This window comes from Poecilia mexicana, unplaced genomic scaffold (genome assembly GCF_051168715.1).
Source record: "Poecilia mexicana isolate PSO_F unplaced genomic scaffold, ASM5116871v1 scaffold_1, whole genome shotgun sequence".
Classification (NCBI taxonomy): domain Eukaryota; kingdom Metazoa; phylum Chordata; class Actinopteri; order Cyprinodontiformes; family Poeciliidae; genus Poecilia; species Poecilia mexicana.
Genome location: NW_028263370.1, coordinates 18,478,563 through 18,499,076, shown reverse-complemented (window position 1 = coordinate 18,499,076; position 20,514 = coordinate 18,478,563). Strand labels below are relative to the sequence as shown.

At 38.4% G+C, this 20,514-nt stretch overlaps 2 protein-coding genes and 1 long non-coding RNA gene across 4 annotated transcripts; 2 read left to right on the top strand and 1 right to left on the bottom strand.

Moving 5' to 3' along the window:
* Positions 1–356: 356 nt before the first annotated feature.
* Positions 357–6,267, top strand: lgsn (lengsin, lens protein with glutamine synthetase domain). 2 transcript variants are annotated; one of them, XM_015007686.2, is made up of 4 exons: positions 357–1,133; positions 2,502–3,162; positions 4,735–4,901; positions 5,074–6,267. In XM_015007686.2, the coding sequence occupies exons 1-4, from the start codon at positions 1,110–1,112 to the stop codon at positions 6,265–6,267; spliced, it is 2,046 nt and encodes a 681-aa protein (XP_014863172.2). In that variant the 5' UTR covers positions 357–1,109. The 2 variants fall into 2 exon arrangements, with proteins under 2 accessions (XP_014863172.2, XP_087862014.1); XM_088005888.1 differs by lacking the exon at positions 357–1,133 and adding an exon at positions 1,283–1,654.
* Positions 6,268–6,843: 576 nt separating this feature from the next.
* LOC106930248 (uncharacterized) lies at positions 6,844–20,130 on the bottom strand. Its single transcript, XM_015007685.2, has 5 exons — positions 19,616–20,130; positions 17,748–18,192; positions 13,829–13,993; positions 11,590–11,714; positions 6,844–10,490 (listed from the first exon to the last, which is right to left on the bottom strand). The coding sequence occupies exons 2-5, from the start codon at positions 18,168–18,170 to the stop codon at positions 8,543–8,545; spliced, it is 2,661 nt and encodes an 886-aa protein (XP_014863171.2). The 5' UTR covers positions 18,171–18,192; positions 19,616–20,130; the 3' UTR covers positions 6,844–8,542.
* Positions 8,898–11,117, top strand: LOC106930251 (uncharacterized). Its single transcript, XR_001420818.2, has 4 exons — positions 8,898–9,004; positions 9,130–9,207; positions 9,832–9,952; positions 11,030–11,117. It is a non-coding gene; the product is annotated as an uncharacterized LOC106930251 (long non-coding RNA).
* Positions 20,131–20,514: the final 384 nt, after the last annotated feature.

The window sequence follows — 20,514 nt, the reverse complement described above, 5'->3', positions numbered from 1 at the left end:
AAAAACTAACAATCCTAACAATACAGAGAGTTTTTAAAAACATCATGCAAAAAGTCTGGAGCAACCTCTGTTCGGCACTCATCAAACTTGATTGATTTGTTGTTCAATTGTATGTTGAATAGAAACACTGGTGTACATCTCCATAGTGATTATTTAATTAAATTCAAAAATACTTCATTGATCACATGGGAAACTTTTTTTTAAATTATACAAAACAAAATAAAGTAGCTAATAATGTTCATTGTATGTGTTCTTTCACCACACAATAGTTAAATGTTCAAACTACATTATACAATAATTTTTCATGTTATTGCCTCCTGGTGGAGACAAGTCTAGCTCTGAATATTGTCCTACTTTTACAGGATTTGTAAATTATTAGATGAATTATAATCATAGTTATTGCACTTCATTTTTGTTACTATTTCAGAATTAAAAGGTGTAAGTTTTCAACTGTTGAACTGTTAACTCTTATTTAACTACTTGTATAAAATTCCCTAACAGTTTTTTCAGAGCACATTTTCCAGTTGCAAATTATAGGTGTGTTTTTTTAGATTTTCAAGTTATTTGTCAAAACAAACAACCATCTGAAGAGTACTTTCAAATAACACCAAAATCATGTGTGGAGGTTAGAAAATCACGATCAATGAACATCAGTGTTTCTGGAAGTTAAAATTAAGGGTTATTTATCTCCTTCAGTTTACATCAAAACTTGTAAAGGCTAAGAACCAAAATCCCATGAAAAGGTCAACAAAAAACGATAATAATGTTCTGCCTTTTTGGTGACTAAATGTCAGTTAACTGACTTCTACCAGACTCTGGATAATAGGTTTAGAAATCCTGATCTTTCTTTCTGGAAACTGCTTAGCTCTGCAGTTCAATTATTCCCATTTTCCACCAATGGGATGAGAGCAACAATGTTTCAGTCCCTACCAGTGGCTGGCTGGTCCCAGTTTGCAGCTGGTCTCCAGTCGCTGTCAGGGTTGGAGAGAATGTTCTAATCCGTCACCATTGTACCAATTGTCTATAAAAATTAATGTGCAAGTGAAGCTCTGCCTTCAAATGGGGGCAAATCAAATTCCAATTTCCAATTAATCAGCACAAAGACAGACATGAATGACTCTGAAGATTTCAAGGTAACAATTCAACATCTATTTTTTTGTCTTTATTTAGTTGAATTTACTGTGAAGGTGTGCAACGAATATTTTAATCTAAAAATATAAATTAAGTATCTTTTATTTTTAATGATTCAAATATAATATCAAATATTTTTTATTGTTTTTTGTCTTTTATTTTATTTATCTTGTAGTGAAGTACAAAATGTATCTTCATAACGCTTATTAAATTTCTTGTACTAGCCTGACCGTTTATCGCGCCTCTAATCTGTCGCCCACTCATTTGGATTCCGTTAGAATTTCAACCGGGCCAATCAGTGAAAGTCGATTGTCGACGTCGATTTTCTGCGCGACTTTAGAATTGTAGCCTACGTCTAGTTTTAGTTTTGTAGCCTAAAACTTTTGTAGTGGGAGAGGAAGTGAGCGAAACCGTTCAGTCTGTGCTTGCTACGCTTCAAAACATTGAATTAGCATTAACAGCCGTTATGTTCGGCTTAGCAAAGCTAAAAGTTGTTTGCAGCACAGAACACCGGCAACTTCCGGTAAGCTAAGTCGAACTGGCGCATTACATACGTCACGGGCAAACGTTAGCGTCAACAAACAATCGCTTCTCAATAACTAAGGGGTAAAGCACCCCAATACTCAATAAAGAGTAGTACTACTTCAACATATTTTTAAAAAGTAGCTGTCCAAGAAATTACTCAAGTAAGAGTAAAAGAGTTTTTGGCTAAAAGCCCAGCCAAGTACTGAGTAACTGATCAAATTATTGATCATTTCATATTTAAGAATTACATAATCAGACGGACCAAAATATAAAGCTTTAAATTTAGGTAATTTAAAGACTGAAATTAAAATAATTTATATAACAAAATCAGGCAAAAGAAAATTTTTCCAATTGAGTTTCTGTCAAAATAAAACTGATGAAACTTTATCAAAAATTGCAGGTATGCGTTTGTGTTTGGTGAATTTTTGGTTAAAATTTGTTTGTTCTTCATTCAGTGGGTAGAAAATCCAGAAAGTTTAGTCAAGTAGGAGTAGCGATACTTAATAATGAAATTACTCAAGTAAAAGTAAAATGTACAGTGCAGTAAAAATACTTCTAAAGGTATATCTTTGCTTCAAAATGTAACTTAAGTAAATGTAACTAGTTGCTACCCAACTCTGTCAGTAGCCGAGGGTAAAGCAAAGCGTAGAACAAGGAGCTATTTTTACAAGGCTAATCATTTTTGTAATATTTATTACAAAGATGTTTGAACAAACAACAAAAATGTTGTCTTATAATTTTTCAGTGCCAACACATTTTTATTGAAGGAATCCAAAGACAAATAAAATCCTTTAATTATTGATTTGTCAGTGTCTCAGCACCAGTTTTGGGACTTTTTTTTACAGGAGAGTCACAGCAGAAGCAAAGACCAAACAGATGGAACAAAAATGAGTCTAGGCAAAGAAGAGAAAGGAGTTAAAGTAACTAAGAAGTTTATACCTCTGATGGGTCAAAGCTGCAGAGGAGGAGATCCATCTCCTGACCACTGTTTGACCAGCTCTGAAATGCCGTCAGCGCCTCTTCCAGTTTCTGCATCTGGCCCTCAAGATGAAGATCTGCGACTGGAGGAACGTCCACATAGGGAGGACTGGATGAAGGACGAATCATCCCAGACTAAGGTGTCGTTTGGTGGACTGGGTGTCCACCAGCAGACCATGGAGGAGCTGAAGAGCATCCTGAGGGACAGTCATCTGCTCAGCGTGCGAGGGAGAGAGGAGGGGAAGCCAGGAAGTCCGTTTACGTACCTCCATGGGAGCAGCAGCGGCGGTGTAGGACGCGAGAGACGGGGGGACGATGACAACCCTCACAGGACGTTCAGCACCTTCAAACCTCAGTCTGATGCTTCCAGAAGGGGGGGCAGCTCCAGAGAAAGTACGCCTATTCATCTGCCCCCCACTGTGGATGCATCCAGCTCAATCAGGTCTGCTGCTAAAACAAATAGGCAGCCTGGAGTCAGGATCTACGCACATTCAAGCAGCAGAGCCTGGGGGGAGACGGGAGATTCAGGTCAGTGATGCTCAGAGTCGCACTAGTTACTTACTTAAGTAACTTTTTGGAAAAAAATTACTTTTAGGTGTATTTTTACTACAATGTACTTTTTCTTTTACTTCAGTGACTGTCATAAAGTGTCATCACAGCTGGGTAGTAATTTACATAAAATTACTTATAGGAGTGTTCTCACTATGCTGCACGTTTCACTTTTACTTCAGTAATTTTATTATAAAATATTTATATTCTTTCTTGAGTAAAATTTTCTACCCACTGAATGAAAAACACGTTTTAACCAAAAATTCACCAGACACACGCCTGCTGTTTTTGTTAAAGTTTCATAAGTTTTTTATTGAAAAATATATATTTACCTGAATTTGTTATTGTTTTGCTCCTTGTATGAATAATTGTCTTTTTTTTTATTTTTACCTTAAAAGACCAACATTTCTTTTGAACTTTATATTTTGGTCCATCGGACTGTGTAATTTGTAAATATTAAATGATTGATAATTTGATTAGTACTTGAGTAGACTTTTTACAAAAACTGTTTTATGGCTAGGTTTTACTTTTACTTGGGTAAAAATATGTTGAAATAGTATTTTTGTGTACTCTACCCATCTCTGATGATGCTTTGGGTGAAAGACAAGTTAGTAGAAATATTTATAAACAGATCAAGTTTTAAAAAATATTTAGCTTTACCAGTTTTTATGGTTGTAGACAATGACAAACATAATGCCTAATAAGCTTCATTTTTACCTTGTCATATTTTAAAACATTTGATCTTTTATTTAGATGAGGTCCTTCTAGTGCAAAGGTGTTCAAAGAGTGGCTCTCGGGTCATTTGTGGCCCCTGGACTGGTTTTGTGTGGCCCCTGACCACAATTCAAGAATAATTGAAATAAAGTAGGACAAAGCTACAGCTTTTAAATTAAAATGTACCTTCAAAAACTGACAAGCTTTTCCAAGCTTGGTGTTTCTTCACATCATTGACTTCGACTTTAAAGTACACCTTGGGGGCTGTAGGTCGTCAAGTCTCCATGACAACCACCTGGAAAATATTGACAGTGACGCCTAAAAAAACCTTTTTTTTGTTCAACCATCACAAATATAAACATCTTGAACCTGCTAAGCTGTTCTAGAACGTTTTATAAAAATATTTTTTTAGACCTGCGACAGACTGGGGACCGGTCCAGGGTGACCCCGCCTCTCGCCCGGAACGTTAGCTGGAGAGGCACCAGCACCTCCTGACCTCACTGAGGGACAAGGGTGTAAAGAAAAAGGATGGATGGATGGATTTTTTTTTTAGAAGAGTGGCCTTATTGAATGGCAAATAGATAGGAAATGTGGTAAACAGGAAAAGAGAGACGGGGAAGACATGAAGCAAATGTCCCTAGAAATTGAACGCCAATAATTGTGGCACTATTGATTTGTTCCCCACTGAGTAAATTAACTTAACTGATTTTTATACACATCTTTACGTGTCCGGTGTTAGACTTTATGTTTGTAAAAGTTCTTGAGCGAACACTTGAACAGTAAGTTTTAGAAAAACAACATATTTATTCATGTCAAATGTTAAATTGTTTTCCGCAGATAACGACAACAAAGCTGTTGAATTCTCCAGCAACTTGAGGTTTTTCTCAGCCATGGAACAAATCAAGCAGCAGATCGCCAGAGAAAACATCAACTTCGTCCGTTTTGAGGCCACCGACCTCCACGGAGTGTCGCGGTCCAAGACGGTGCCCGTCCGCTTCTTCCATGTAACTCAAATTAATCTGCTTTATTTATGCATAATGACAGAGACAAAACTTAATTTAAGTGTCAGCTGGTCTCTGAGAGTAAGGAGAAGAAGAAAGGGTATTTTGTTTCTCTGTCTCTACAATCCTATAAAGTTTCTGAAATGTTTGTTTTGTATTTAATGGATCATCACAGGAGAAAGCAATATATGGGGTTCCCATGCCAAGAAGCTATTTGGAGCTGACCCTGAGTCCGAAGAGCAACGAAGTGGACCACGCCAACACCGCCAGCTTCAGCAGTGATGTTCTTCTGATCCCTGACCTTTCAACTTTCAGAGTCCTGCCTTGGGCTGAGCAGACAGCGCGGGTCATATGTGATCCATGCACCATAACAGGAAGCCCCCTCCGCACCTCGCCTCGCCTTATAGCGAAGCAGCTGCTCGGTCAGCTCCAGAGCCTGGGATTCTCCCTGCACTCATCCTTTACCTACGAGTGCTGTGTTCTGGGAGCGCCGGACAGAATCGGACCAAAGACGCTCCTGTTCCCTGCCACCACGCTGCTGAGCAACCACGACCTCCCGTTCTTCCAGCAACTGGTCGACAGCATGTACTGCATGGGCGCAGACATCGACAGCATCGCCTCTGCTAGTGGACCCGGCCAGATGGAGATCAATTTGAGGCCGGAGTTTGGGATCGCGGCTGCAGACAGCGCCTTTACCTTCCGCACTGGCATTAAAGAAATGGCTCGTAAGCACAGCTACATCGCCAGCTTTTTTACCGATGACGGTCTGTATAACGCCGGTGTGCTCTCCCATAGCCTATGGGACGCTAATGGGCGGCGCAGTCTCTTCCAGAGTGGCGAAAAGGAAGTAGATCTGTCTGAGATTGGTAGAAAATGGCTGGCGGGACTTCTCACCCACTCTGCAGCGCTCAGCTGCCTGATGTCACCCGGCCTGGGCTGCCGGAGCCACATCGCCAAAACCATCAAAGACCCCAAGCGAGTTCTGTATGCCACCTGTGGCTGCAATGACAACAGCAGTTCCTTTAATATCAAATGTCACGGCGGGAGGGAGACGCACATCGACAACAAGCTAGGCTCAGCTATGGCGAACCCTTACATTGTCCTGGCTGCTACGACGGCCGCAGGACTGGACGGCATCAGGAGAAACCTGAACATTGAGAACATTCTGAACAAAACCCCAGGCCAGCAGAGGGAGTTCGCCATTCCCGTGAAGCTGGACAACGCGCTGGAGGCGTTGGCGGAGGATCACGTCATCTGCAGCGCCCTCGGAGAGCCGTTTGTTCAATACTTCATTGCCATGAAGAAGTTTGAGATAGAGACCCAAGAGCTGGACGACGAGAGGAACAAGTGCCTTGAGTATTTCATTTGAACTTATTTGTGGTGTTCTCGCTCATAATTTTACAGATGAAACAGTTTCTCTCGTCAAGCAAGACAAAGTTTTTTTCACATATTTTATTAAAAACGAATTAAAGTGAATTCTGAAGTCAAGAGATGTATGATTCATTATTGTTTCATCAACATAAAAACAATACAAAGCAGTTTGCTTTACACAATTCGCAAATGAACTATTTTACTATTTTAGTAAAATAGTTCATTTGCACATGCAGAGACTTTATTATATAGCAAAATGAAGAAGACATTGTTATATTAGAAAGGAAGATAAAAATCTGTTTTACTATTAGAATTAACAATAAAGCCTTTTCTTCATCTTGTGTCGTTCGCTTACTGTTGTAATGACCATTTTGACCTCTTGGGGTCACTGTCTCCGCAGCAGATTTGAAAACAACTTGCTGAATCATCGTGTGTAAATTTATGCAGTTCTGATTCCCTAAAAACATTAAATTGGTGTGTGAAAGTTCTGGATAGGATTTAACTTTTTTCAATAGTCATTTTCAGTTTTTGACTCTTCCAAAGACTGTAAACATAAATGCAAAGTGCCAAAAAGTTGTTGGTTAAAGTATGTTATCTTTATTTTACATCTGAATATCTTTTATTGCAAACCCATGTCTTTGTGGTCTTCTCAGCACTTAAGGAGATAAATATGAAGATTTGTTAATAAACTTAAATAGATCTGACCCTGAATAGAGTTGCTGGAGTTGATTTACTTCATGGTAGAAAACATAAATTTGTGCCGAGTCATTTCCTTGAGAGAAAAATTACAAAATCCAAAACAAAAATACAAACAATTTATACTTAAAAATGGCTGCTTTCTTAATTCAGGTCTGAAGTTAATTGCTTAATTCCACAAAATAATTAGGACAAATGTAAAAAAGGTAAATATTTAAAAAATAATGAATATCCACCTAAGCCACGTGTAACGTGTAATCTAAAAATCTTGGAAAAAATATTTATTTAAAGTGACTACATGGCTGCAAGAGTTCGTGAATAGAGACTTTTAAAAAGAACAGAATTATGTTTAAATCATGACATTGTGGGGAGAAGATGCTGAATCTCCTCTCTTTCTCTCTGGGGACATCAACCTAATTATTCCAACAAAATTAGATAAAATATTATAAAATGTAGCCATAATAAAAACAACTTACTCTTTGTTAGTTTTGGAATATAAAAGATTTTATCTTCACAAAACACAGATTTCACCACGTCATGATTTATTTTTCTTTTACCATAACTGTACAGTAATATTTAATATTTACATGGATTTCTTTGGGACACTTTGAAGCTTATTGTTTCAATATTATTAGAAAATCCCTGCTTAAGTTTCAGATTTCTTGTTCAGTAGAACTATTGCAACACATTTAATAAAAATAAAAACACTCTTCAACAGAAAAACTTGCAAAGTGCAGATATGTAAACTTTAGGTGTGTAAACATTAGGGTTGGGTACAGGATCCAAGCCTCAACTTCTCTTTGACCTTTCACCTCTTCGTATCCCTGTTGTCTGTCTATGCGTTACAGTTTCCTCCCTTCCTACTTCTCTCTATTACCCGTAAGCAAAGTTTTTCATTCTCTGTATTTCATGATATTTGGAAACAAATAATCATGAGGCCTTTCTCCAGCGGTCATCGGTTGAGAGAAACCCTGGACAGAGACCAGTTAGCCACACAGTTGTATTTTTGGACTGTGGGAGGAAGTGGGAGTACCTGGGGAGAACTCCCCATGCTCTGGGAGAACATGCAGTCTCCATGAAGAGAGGCCGCATGTTGGGGTATCAAGCCAGGACCATCTTGCTGCAAGGCAGCAGTCCTAGCAACTACCGCACCATGCTAAAATCAATGCTAAAATCCCACAAATAATTTAGTAAAATAGTTCATTTGCACATGTAGAGACTTTATTATATTTTTGAACTGTGATGAGAGGTCTGTTTTATTGGTACTTAGTGTCAGGAGTATCTTGAAAACTGTAATTTTGATTCCTTTGTATGTCTTCTACACGTGAAGATTGAAGAATCTAATTTATTTGGGATTTTATGTTTATGTTAAACATGACAGTTTATGACCCCTGTTGTTACTATTGATTTATCCCATTGGATTCACATTAAGCTATAAGTAGAATATAGAAAATTACCTTCGATCATAAAGGTATGGATTGACCTGTATGAAATGTCCCACAGTGGGACAGATTGACCAAAACGGCAAAGGTTCAACTTAAAAGGCCAATCTAACCAGCGCCCCCTACTGGATGTGCCTATTTATTTTTATTAATCAGATGTCCCATTCGCTGCATTAGTCGCCCCAGTTTGTTGTCAGCGCCCCCTTGTGTCTGATGCGTACGAAGGTCGTCACCCCGTCTGATTAGGGACAAGCTTTTCACTTTGTCTGAGCTCTTCGTCGACCTTCCTGGCTTATCCAGGTGGATGTTATCATTGCCAATTAGTAACTCATAGCGACTGTAAGCTCTTTCTCTCTTGACTTGAGAGTCCGACGCTGCTTCATTGTCCAGAGCGCCTGTTGAGCCTGGGTCCTGATCTGCCGAAGGTGTTGTCTTTCTTTTGCTTGATCGCTGAGAGGACAGCTTTGAGAAACGAGATTTCTGTTTTTCTGTCCGTTTTTCTGTCTCCGATAGCCCACTGAGAGAGTTTTGCTGCTGGGACGTCTCTGTTGACGGGTCTTTCTTATTCAGTCGCCCTAAGGAAGACGTTTTAGAAAGGTCTGTCTGGAGCGATAGGTTTGAGTCCGAACTGTTCTGGGATTTCAGTAGGGACCGCTTCTCTTTCCTGGAGATTTTCTTTTCTTTGTCTGTAAACTCCTTCTGCGTGTGCTCTTTCTTTGTAGTAACTCTTTGAGGCTCTGCAGAAGGACCAGATTCTGCTGAGGGTACATGAAGGGATTTGTTTGCTTCTCTTGGAGGAGGTGAGTCTATTTTATTTTGGATCGAACCATAACTTTCACCAGCTTTATGATGATGATTTGATTCTACAGGTAAACTTGATTTCATAAGGTGTTCTCCCTGGACAACTTTCTCATCTTTAGACCTCATTTCATTTTTGTCTCTAAGTGCTGATTCAAAGAGATCACCAGGAGGGTTTAATGGCTCTTTTTCTTCAGGCATCTCGGTCAAAGACTCCATCACCCTGGAGTGCCTCAGACTGCCAGAAATTAAACTAGAGATCTTGAGAGTTGACTCACTGAGTTTTGAATCTAATCCAGTATCTGGCTGTGTCCCTGCAGGAGCACAGTTGTGCATTGTCTTTCGATCGGCACCCATTTTGATATTGCCAGGAGAGGCCGAGTGTTTACTATCCATGAAACTTTGTTCTGTTCTGTCAGATTCCTTAAAGAGTTCATTGTCTTTCAGACTGAGATTGTTTTGTGTATTTGGATTTATTTCTACACCCCTTGGTCTTCCATGATGAGCTCTCATATGTTGGGGTCTTTCTGTAGTTGACTGCAAAGATCGCAACGATTCTTGGCTTTGCCTGAGATTGGCATGCTCCTGCAAGCTTAGCCTTTTTCGCCTCATTTCCTCCATTCTAGACTTAATGTTCATTGACCTGCTGTGAATCATCTGTGACTGATACTCATTTAAGCCCATCTGACTGCTATGTGGACTACTCACAGGGGGCTCTGCATCAGGAGGTATACCGCTCTCTGTCAGGTATGTGTTCATCTTCCATTTGTTAAGAGATGTTTCAGAGTTGAATGGTATCAGATTGTGGTCTGTGCCATAGCGAGTCTGGTGCCTCAGGTGCTGCTGAGATGCTCTGTTTGGTGGCTGCACATCTCTGCTGTGCCTCGGTGGGATGCCAAGGTTCTTGGTTCCCATTCTCAGGCGTCTCATGGAATTCAACTTCTGCAAATCTCCACCATAACAGTGACCTCTCATTAAGCTCCCTGTGTCTGTAAAGTGAGACTGATGCAGCATCTCCTGCACACTGAAGCCCCTGTTTAAAGTGGCTGCATCATTATACGTGTCGTTTATCGAACCTCTCATGTTAGGTCTGGATTTCATGTGAAGATTGAGAGAAAGCTGACTGGACTTTGGGTACGTAGATGTAAGACTCCCAGTGGCCAGAGCTTCAGGAATTACGGAGCGAGCGTATAGTCTTCTGAACTCCTCATCGTAGGAAGAAACTAGTTGACCAGTAATAACTAGGACCATGCTCAGGTTGATCTTCTCAAAGGACCAGGTGTAGCTTGAAAAACACAAGAGACACAGTATATGAGGGAGCATTACAATATAAAAGGTGTTGCTAATAGCTAACACAATCAACATCTACATGTTTTAGCAGTTAGCCATGACATGGCAAGAGGCATGGCAAGATAAGACCCAAAGTAAGATACGAGGCAAAGCATGAAGTAAGACAAGACTAAAGGCAAGGTAAGACACAAAGCAAGATAAGAAGCAAAGCAAGAGGCAAGACAAGAGGAAAGGCCTAGTGTATTTGAATAGGACATTTCAGCAACAAGGGCTCTCATGTAGGCCTCTTCCACCAACAGTTTGGGGCCAGTCCCAGTCCCCAAATTTGAGGGAAAGCAAGAGGCAAGACAAGGCATTGCAAAAGACAAAGCAAGATAAAGGACAGAGCAAGAGGCAAGCGAGGCAGAGCCTTTTGCATTTTAATAAAACATTTCAGCAACAAGGGCTCCCATGTAGGCCAATTGCACCAACACAGTTTGAGGCCTGTTTCGGTTCCCGAACATGTTTTAAAATCAGTTTTGTGTTTTTCCACAGGTTCATATTGGGCACTGCTGAACGATTGGTTTTTCTGTGCAACAGTGACATGATACATCATCTGAACAAAGAAACAACTAACAAAAATGGTAGAGAAGAATGTGCAGTGGTCTGTTGAGGAAACCCAGCAACTGATTTCATTTTGAACTCAAAAGCAAAGTCATGCCTGGTAAATGTGTCACTGTACAAAGGTATCATTTTCTCTGTTGTTTTTTTTTTACATTAGTCTCTCTGTTAGGTCTAGTAAGAGTGAATACTGTATTGGTGATCAGATGAAGTTCTATGGATGTGGAAACTAAAGGAAGATATGTAAACAAAGTAATGCACGCAGCTCAGTCAGTTCCGCCATCTTGCTAGTACTCTCTCCAACCACGTTATGTAGCACCCACTGTGGACAATGCATGATTGGTTCCCCAAACAAAGCACCAAAGTTTGAAGGCAAACAAACTGAATCAGTTCAAGAACAAGAGTACTTTCAGTGGAAACATGGTAATAATCTTATGAGCAGGGCTTTTTTTGGAGCCCAGTATATGGATTATGACCCACCAAGACTGACTCACCTATATGTTCCATATAAAACCGTCTGCAAGTCCAGCAGAATAAACCGCTGGTCCAAGCCTCCATGAAACTTCGCTGATGACCGACACTGATACTGATCCCCCTGAACCGTCCGAACACGAAGGCTCTAAAAGAGACAAACAAAAAGTCCAGTTAGAGGCTAAGGATATCTATTGATCCATTATCTTTGCCCTTTTTCCGCCTGCGGCCGTTTTCCTAGACTGTAGCAGCAACCCTAAAGATCTCTATATCAGGTAACAGTGATGGATGTGGCCTTGAATCATAAAAATTAAATACAATTATGGAAGGGAATCTTATGTGATCAGGCTGAGCTAATGCGGGTCTGTTGCGATAAGAGGTTGTAACTAGCATAAAACCGGCATGGTGGCATAAACACATTTTTGTGTCATGTCAGCAACCTTTTCAAAAGAAAAACCCTGGACTATAACTGGAATGTGACTTTGCCTGTTTCAAAGCCATTGGAGTGGATGGAGGCTGCATAACACATGTTTGAGATCATTTACAAAGAAAAGGAAAATAAAACAGGAACATTTCCAGCGCAGTGGCTTTTGTTTTCTGGGTATTTCAGCTTCTAACCGTTTGTGATTAAGCGCTGGGTGTTTTAAGATAACAGGTCCCGTGTGTGGTGAAAAACATGCAGCGGTGAAAAACATGCAGCAATAAAACAACAAAGATTCACATTTGTGATCATTGCTGCTTGTATGTTACAGTAACAATGAGGATTAATAGTATTTAGAGCTCTTTATTGTAACTGCCAGAAAGAGTCAAACCCAAATGAGTCACTTTAATGTAAATAGTAATGGAAAACGTAGTGAACTTACAGCTGTGTCAGTCCAACCACTCCTAAAACCATCCAGTGAACATTTTCCAGGTTTGTCTTTATTGCTACTAATGACAGATAAAATCTACAAGATCAAACTTGTCAGTTTCTACAAGGTCGATGTTATGATGTCGCGGCTGTCTGAGTGCTTTGCACTTCAAACACAAAGCTGCCATTGTGCTCCCCCTCCTGACACGTTGTTTGCACTGCTGAAACATCATCCTGATGCCATTTAACAGGAAAATCCAGCTGCTCTGACAGTCCTGTCAGTTGTGCCGTACGATAAGAAGTAGCAAAGAAAAGAGAGAGGATAGACTTTTAATATGTGTGTGCAGAAATTAGCCTTAGTTGAATAATTACTGGAAGGGCAATGCTACTGGCAAAATGCAGAGATGTTTTCCTTTTAAGTTCCAGGGAACCTTTTAGAGAATATTTTAATGAGGTAAACCAACACTGGCTTGTTTGTTTACTCCAGTTATAGATTTTTAAATTCCTGCCTTTCTGTGAAATCCCTGTGGAGATCGACTTACCCAAAACCCAAAGTCACTTTGCCAATCCTTAAACCTTTAAAATGTGGCCAGAGGAGAAACGCCTGTCATTCACTCATTCCTACAATCTAACCTAGCATAGCATTTGGAGGTTAAGTCAGGTTAAGATAGTTAAGTTTAATAGTGTGTTTATTTTATATGATATTGATTTTTACTGCTACATGCTGCTAAACTTTAGAAACTGATGGAAATGACAGGGTGTTGCAGATGCAAATAGTTTTAAAATAAATATCAGAGGCTGATGACAGCAAGCAAGCCAGAGGGGAAATATTCACTTAGGAAAATAAGTTTACCTTGTTTGTTTACCTTGTTTGGATTTTCAGTGAGTTAAATGGAAAATGTATCCCTCATCATTTCAACAAGTTCAAGTAAGTTTATTTATCCAACACATAAAAACAACTGCAGCTTTGACCAAAGTGCTGTACGGAGGACAGAAAAGTTCAAAAGTACACCATCTTTGACACATCTTTATTTTACTTAAAGCTGCAAAACGCAACTTTTATTTAAAGAAAAAAGTTTCTTAACATATGTTAAAACTGGCACCATGTATTGACAGTTTGATATGAGACAGATAATCTGTGAAAAAATGTAGCTGCTCCTCCTCCTTCTCCTGAAACAACCAATCAGAGCCAGGAGGAGGGTCTTAGCGATGTTGCGAATGCTATGCTAGTTAACACAGGCACCAATGACGGCGGACAAACGGTTTTCCTTTAACGTTCAGTTGTTTCTCAGATTATGCTGTCACAACATGTTAACAGTTTTAACAAATATAAAAGCTACATACTGCAGCTTTAATGCTAATCAAAAAGTCCAGCTCCTTCTCACATGATTGATTTTATTTTGTTTTTTTACCTTGATGTCGTGGAGGTTAATGCCCATACTGCGTGACATGTTGAGGAAGCTGCTGACCCGGGAGTCATCCAGGAGGACGTAGACCATCACCCCTCTGAGGGCCGCGCTGATTAGCTCCTTAAAAATGTCCACATCGGTGAAAACATCCATTGCTATGGCAACAAGCTGCAGACGCATAAACACAAATACACAGGATTCAATCATACTTGTTTTGTTGTAAACAGAATTGCAGCTTTAGCTTCACAAAAGGTGGTTCAATGAGCTAATCTCTCATCAGTGCAACTGAATTCAGGACTTATTAATACTCAACAAATTATTACATAACTGAACAATTCTAGATCTGGACACAACAAGCAATTTGTTTAATCTTTTGTTTGTTTCAATTTCAATTCATTATCTAAAAATAGACAGAGTATGGCACACCTGCATCCCTTTAAGACATAACAGTCCGTTTAAGCTGACAGGCCTATTAGTTGTGGTTTCTACAAGTTTAGCTTTCATGGAGTCAAAGAGGAAATCGTTAGATTCAGATAATTAGTTTCATTTTTATTTTAGCTACCAAGTCATTCAAGAGACACAACAAACATACAGAAGATTTATCTACATGCAAAACAGTCTGAACACCTCGTTGGCTCAAGAAAAAAGATAGTGGGAATAAATATCTGGATTAATAGACTGCTTTATGGGTTTGTTTGGACTCTCTATACAGTAACCTGTCAATACAATTTATGATCAGATTTAATTTCCCCGAAAACTCAAAAAGACTGGTTTTGCAAAATGGGCTGAGTGAGAAACAAACTGTACTGAATGGGTTGTGGAATGCTTCCTAGTGACAGCCAGTTCCTGTTTGACCTGTTTCTGTAACAACTGTCACAACTGCACAAACCAGCAAGAAAACTCAGACATGCACTCACACTCGGTCTGTATCCATGGCCAACAGGCTGTACCTTCAGGCAGAATGAGCCTCCAGTTGTTGTTTGGAGCTGCCATAAACTGAAACGTGCTGAGAAAGTGGCTGCACTAAAAGCTTTGTTGGGCTTGAGCAGATGCACCACTAATCGTTTACATTCGTACATGCATAGCTCCTCCAGCTGCAGCTTTAGTAGCTTGACTATTTCACAGAACAGCAGTATGTGTATGTGAAAGTACCTTTAGAATATTTTGGACAGAGACTTTGGATGTGGTACTTGAGCTAAAGCAGGGGTGTGCAAATTTTTGTCACGTTGGCCAAAATTATTGAGTCAAAACCAAGAAAATAACAATAAATAAATAAACATATAACATATAACATCAATGGTGTCCATTTCTTTTGGATGAAATGTATGTTTTTCACCCTCTTCAGGATTATGTGCAACATTAAGTCTGACATTAGATATTGGTAAAATACAAGATGTCCGTGGATGAATGTGAGAAAATGTTAAAAAGTTCAAGGACTGTAAATACGTTTGCAAGTAATTTTGTAGATCCCAATAGTGTACATTTAGTGAGTAGGTGTATTAAACATAATGTGCTTTCAACGTGCAATATGCAAACAATTAACGTATTTACGATTAATTGTCGATAAATGGTTTATTAGTTCCAGTCGATTAACTAATGATGTCCCCCTTAGACTTTCTTTTAGTGTTGTAGTTTGGCCGCCAACAAGCAGAGGGCGCAACTGGTCACCCAAAAGCGGAGCCAATCACAAAAACAAAGATGGCGGCTGGGCCACATCAGAACGGGAAGGAGAAACGGTCCAAACTGTCCGGTGTTGGATGTAAAATGCTCTTCATGCGGTTCTGTTTTGAAATTTTAACACTCGACAAGCTCCGTAAGTTTCACAATGTCTTTGTTTTTAATCCAGTATATTATTAAAAATGTGTCTCTTTAGGTTTTGGGAAGACAGTCGAAAATGGCGGCTTATCGCTCGTTAATGAAAACTAGCATGATTAGCACAGCTATGTTTAGCACTAAGCACCAGAAGCCCATAAAGCACAGCGCTCATATTTTAACTTTAGATTCTCCACTTTGGATTCGTGTCATGTTTACAGGGATGAAACTAAACCACAGAAGCAATGGCATCTGGTTTAACACGTTACTGGCTAATGATTTTATTCCAGTTAGTGAGCCCGTTTAGAAAGAGGTATTTTCTTTTTATGAAACCTAAAAGATGTCAGCTGACATGCAGAATTTTTTCAGGTAGTTTTAACCAACATACAAATTGAGAAGTAGAAAAAACTTAAGTGAAGTTTCTTCATCAAATTAAACGAGACGACCCCTGGAAACTTTAAATTTAAATCTTTAACATTATAATAGCATAGATGAAACGTTTTGTTGCAGCACATTTGACACCAATTTCGTTTAAATTGAAGAAGGTTGAGGACCAACGTAATTCTGGTGAAAATATATTATAGGAATGTTATTGTATATTACAATTATCTAGTTAATATATAATTGTTGCATGGTAAAAATAGTCCTTCTGAATCTATTTAGCTGCGTCTAACGGTGGGACAACTAGCTGTTTTGCCAGAGAGTCAGAACGGTTTGGATAGATGTTTTCCCATTTCAGTGATGAAATCATCATCTAAAAACAGTTTTTGATATTTACCCACGTCATTTTTGTCTGGTATTAAAATAAAACTGCCAAAAACGGATACAAAATTAGTAAAATTTTGCACAAACGCACTGTAAATACACTGTTAAGAAGGAGATATCATTCAAGAGGCACACATAGAGATAGAAAATAAAAATAACTCGGTGGTTGTTTGTAAAGGATATTGATTATTCTAAATCAAACTACGAAGCACCTTTTAATAATGTGTAAGCAAATTAGTAAATAGAAGATTTTAAATGCATTTCAGATTTATTCTGCTAAAATATATAACTTTACCAAGTATTCTTGTCCAGTTCCTTGTGTGAATGTCTTAGTATACTGACAAAATAACTGACAACTAAGGAATATATCTGAGTTTGTCTTCAGTTAATAATTCATTAATATGGATAAAACAATACTACTTTCACTGGCAGATTATTTCACTTATAACAAGAAATGTGTACCATTTTATAAGAGAAATAATCAGCCAGTCAAAACTTATACTTTTTCATCTAAATCAAGGAATTATTAACTTAAAACACTCTATGTCTTGCTGAAAAGTTACTTGTAAGTTAGTTTTGTCTTATTTCTGCGATGGTCTGTTAGGGCCATTGTTGATAGAAAACAGTAGTAAATTTATGCTGAAAAAGTCAGAAATTTTTAGATTGATATCAGAAATTATCTAAAAAAACACAGAATTTCTGAATTTGAAAAGTCAAAACATTTGGAAGAAAAATTGGAGTTTGAAGAGTCAAAAATCTTCAACTTCTAAAAATTTCTAAAAGTAGAAAATTTTCGACTTTTGAAACTCAAATTTTCCAAGCTTTTTATAGAAAAGTCCTGAAATTAATCTAAAATCTTATGAGTTTTTTTTTTAGATAATTTTAAACTTTACAAGCTCAGAAATTTCAAAATTTTCTTCTAGTGAATTTCTAAGATCAATCTCAAAATGTTTGACTTTTACCATTTAAATTTTGACTTTTAGAGATCAGAAGCGCCCAAGTTTATTCTAGAAAATTTCTAAAAATTTCAGATATTTTGACAGAAATTGACTTCTTTTTATCCATCTCTGATGACCGTAGTACACTGTTGTAAATTTCAAGCCCACCAAGTCCTAAAACGTCACCACCTTCTTAAACCTGATTGTACTCAAGAAGAGTACTTTAACATATTTTTATTCAAGTAAAAGTAAAAAGTATTTGGTAGAAAGTCTATTCAAGTAGTAACTGATCAAATTATCAATCATTTAATGTGGACCTAATTTTGGTACTTTAAAGTTATTTCCACTAGAAACTACGGCTGTGTTTTTGCAGTGTAAGGTGAGAACAGGTAGGGCTCAGATCTCACCTTTTGCGCCACCTGGATCTGTTTCCGCACCACCTCTTTAATGGTTGGCGTGTTCTGCCGGGGCGGGTGGAACAGCAGGCTGATGCTGGTTTCGGCGCTGTCCTGCTGGACCTTCGGCCAGCCCAGATCCAGCTCCGGAATCTCCTCATCGGACTCGGTGGGGTAGTAGGTAGAGGAGCTGACCCGGTCTGCGTTTCCTGAGTCCTCATCCACAGCCGGCAGCTCTGCGTTTTCCAAAATGAAGCGGATCTCCTCGTCGGACAGGAAGTGGCTGACCTGCTCCGCCTGCAGGTACTCCTCGTAGGCGTCGACGCCGCCGCACAGCAGGGCGTAGATGGCCAGGCGGTACGACTCCCGGTAGTGAGGCTGGACGTAGATGCTCTCGTCCTCGATGGAGGACAGCTCGGACAGGTCGGACTCCATGGATGACGGATTCACTCCAAGTCTGCGTGTGAAAGCATCGCATCAGTTTCATATTTATAATTCAGGTTTCACCGTCTGGTTTAAAAACGTGGAGAAGCTTCACAGTTTCCTGCGCAACAAAGGTATCAGCCCAGACCGCTGATGTTTGTTTTCAGTGCAGAAGATGCAGAGTTCGGTGGTAACTAGTTACATTTACTCAATGCATTCACTTTAGTGACGTTTAAAAAAAAAAAAAAAAAAAAAAATCTTTCAGGAGTATTTTTACTATGCTGTAATTTTATTATGAAGTATTTCTACTCTTACTTCTGAGTAAAGTTTCTGGATTTTCTACTCACTGATTGAAAAACACAAAATGTTTTAACCAAAAATTCACCAGACACAGAAACACACCTGCAGTTTCTGTCAAATCTTCATAAGTTTTTTATTTAAAGAAACTGATTTGGAAACATTTTATTTTGCCTGGTTTTGTTATTTTTTGTGACTTGTTTGAATTATTGTCATTTTGGTCCTTAAAATACCAAAATTTCCACAAAGATTTATATTTTGTCTGATGATGTAGTTTTAAAATCTTAAATGATTGATCAGTTACTCGAGTAGACTTTTTACCAAATACTTTTTTACTCTTACTTCTTAGATAGCTACTTTTACTTGAGTACAATTTTTGAGTACTAACCTGGTAGTAACTAGTTACATTTGCTGAGTGTGCTTCTACAAGTAGTTTTACTACTTTGTACTGTTTTACTTGAGTAATATTATGATGGTTTATAAATATAAAGCTCTGTGAGTAACTTCATCAAATGAACAAAACCATGTTTGTGAAAAATCCACAGGACGCAAACAGACTTGTAGTTTATATAACTCAGTTACATTAACTCGCTTTAACTTTTTGGAAAGAACGTACTTTTATGAGTACTTTTACTTGAGTAATACCATCATTAAGTATTGTAAACCTTCTGGATGCTCTACGTACTTTGAGTAACTTGAATGAATGAAAGAAACGAACAAAAAAGAAGTTTAACCAAAAAATACCTACATTTTATGTCAAAGTGAGACCTCTTGTTTATACGCAGTCTTTCTTGTTTCACATATAGTAATTTTATTTTCTCAATTTTTTTCATTTTAGTCTTTAAAATACCAGAATCTAAACATAACTTTATACTTTTCTGTCATTTTTAATTAAAACAGATGTTATTATTAGTTTCTTGGGATTTAAATATTCTAAATACTTTTTTACTCTCGCTCTTTTACTTGTTGAAAAATATGTTGAAGTAGTGCTTTTATTATTCAGTACAATTTTAGGTACCCTCTCCACCTCTAAGTAATTTCTGTACATTTAAACAATTATTGTTCTTGCAGTGAGCGGCTGTTTAACTGGAGAAACAGATTAAATTACCAGTCAGACTGGATAAAACTCCAATTACCAAACCGAAACAGAAAAAACTTACTTGATCACTGCAAATCCTGGTTTCCTGTTCTGGTGTGAACCTCAAGCATATTAAAATGTACAGAAAATAAGAGCCCAGTGTTCGTTCGTCTGCCTCCAGCGGAGCAGCCCATCTGAACTCTGTCAGCACCAACAGCCTGCCGTACCTGCCCCGTTTCCTCCACTCACACATACTGGGACAGGCTCCGCCCACCTGAGCTCACCTGGCTCCCAGGAACAGGTTTGTTCGGCTTGTTACCTGCCACTCGCTCTGCTGGGTCTGACGGCGCCACCATTTTACCTTCAGCCCAACTCACTGCTGCTGGAGCTACGGTGATGATGATGATGATGATGATGGGATTTTATTGCCATCAAAAAGCAAAAAAAAAAAAAAAAAAAAAAAACATTTTCCCCTTGTTATAAGTGAAATAATCCGTCAGGTTTGTCAGTGCACCAAGATACTTGTACTTAAAAGCAGACCAAAATACTTGGTAAGATTTTATTTTATATTTTTGCAGTGCACTAAAAGTTTCCTCTTGTTTTGTAATGAATGTAAAGCTTGTGATTTACACTGCAAAAACACAAGTATGTGTATGTTTAGTAGTATGTTTATCTAGTTTCTAACACAAATTTGTACAATTGAATAAGACAAAACTAGCAAGAGGAGCTTGTTTTAAGTCAAACATTTCTTAATGTTGAAGAAAAAGTAGTAGTTTTATTTAACTTTAAACAATTTTCCAATAATCTGCCAGTGGAACTAGTATTTTTTTTTTTTATATTTTCTTACAAGCTCCTTTATGTGGCTGAAAAGTTACATGCAAGCTAATTTTGTCTTATTTCATGCATTGCATACTAGCATATTTTGCATAGAAACCAGACCAGACATACTTGGTGAGATTTTGTGTTTTTGCAGTGTACTAG